The sequence below is a fragment of the Seriola lalandi genome, unplaced genomic scaffold, assembly GCF_002814215.2.
Source record: "Seriola lalandi dorsalis isolate HSWRI2012SDOR001 ecotype SW California unplaced genomic scaffold, Sedor1 jcf7180002054945, whole genome shotgun sequence".
Taxonomy (NCBI): domain Eukaryota; kingdom Metazoa; phylum Chordata; class Actinopteri; order Carangiformes; family Carangidae; genus Seriola; species Seriola lalandi.
The window spans coordinates 1,910,683-1,912,040 of record NW_019525496.1 but is presented as its reverse complement, the minus strand read 5'-3'; the positions used below and the strand labels follow the sequence as shown (position 1 = coordinate 1,912,040).

The window sequence follows — 1,358 nt, the reverse complement described above, 5'->3', positions numbered from 1 at the left end:
TACAATCCTCGAAAGGTCAAACAAGCTGTCTCAAGAAGACACCAGTGAAGGGACGGCTGTGTTCATGGATAACCGCTTCAAGCCACACCCTGATTTCCTGGAGGTCTTGAAGCAGTCCTACTTTTCAGAGGGGTTTAATGTTGACTTCTCCAAAACCACAGACAGCGCCAATACCATCAATACGTATGTGGCAGAGAAGACCAAAGGGAAGATAGACAACTTGGTTGAAAATCTGGCTCCAAACACAGTCTTGTATCTCATCAGCTACATCTACTTCAAAGGTAAAAGGTATCATGTAATTACATGTCTCTCTTTTGTTCTGAGGTCACATATTTAAGTTTGATGCATCAACCATAAACTGGGTTTTATTTCCACTCATCACCATCATACAGGAAAGTGGCAGACTCCATTTGACCCTAAACTGACCAAGGAGGAGGATTTCAATGTGGCTGAGAACACCAAGGTTTGATCATTTATTCAGAGTGGACTTGAGTTACAATAATTATACATCATGCAGCCATCAATCCTGTCTCTTATACACATCTAACCTGGAAAATGACAATTTAAGCAAAAAGTCCCTTAATTCTGTCTCTTATACACATCTCTACCCAGTATCTCATCCACCTTTCATCTCACCCTGCCTGTATTGTGCTTCAGGTCGTGCACCAAGCTACCCTGGATGTGGATGAGGCCGGAGCCATCGCCACAGCTGCCACAGGCATCGGCATCACAACTGCGTCGATCCATCACAACCCTGTCTTGAAGTTCAATCGTCCATTTATGGTCATGATCGTTGACCGCATCACAGAAGACACCCTCTTCTTTGGCAAGATTACCAACCCAAACGAATGATGACAAAGATTTTTGTGTTGGCTCAAGCACAGCTGTTGCATCAGATATAAAATATAAACACATAAAAAAAACATTTAGTCTGTGGTCTCTTCCTTTATGGCTGATTATGTAGCAAACACTTTTATGTCTATTTTTGAAGAAGAAAAAAAAAAATACAGGGAAAATCATTATCAACAGGCACTCAAAAGTCCAATTGCAGGCCCTCTACATTTTTCCTTAGAAATAAGATAAACACAGCTCTGTCCAGCCTCAGTTGCCCCTCTCACCACTAAAACCAAAAAGTTAAAGAGGTCGACACCATGGTGTGCTGAAGAAACACAGCGCTGAAGCAGGCCTGCAGGAGAATGGAGCGCAAGTCAAAATCTGAAGCACTCTACCTTCAGTGGCACAAGTCTGAGTCAAAATACAAGTGTGCTCTCTCTCCACTGCTAGAGCAGGCTACTCCTCTCAGTTAATCAATAAACAGACTTCTTTTTGACAGCCACGTGTAGGAAGTTTTTAACTCT

General features: G+C 42.4%; 1 protein-coding gene across 1 annotated transcript in view; it reads left to right on the top strand.

Moving 5' to 3' along the window:
- Positions 1-1,358, top strand: part of LOC111644972 (rapamycin-insensitive companion of mTOR-like) — a 20,838-nt gene that overhangs the window by 7,798 nt on the left and 11,682 nt on the right. Inside the window, exons 10-12 of the mRNA XM_087170328.1 lie at positions 16-281; positions 393-463; positions 658-783. Coding sequence (XP_087026454.1) covers positions 16-281; positions 393-463; positions 658-783 — 463 coding nt within the window. The remainder of the gene's footprint in view (positions 1-15; positions 282-392; positions 464-657; positions 784-1,358) is intronic.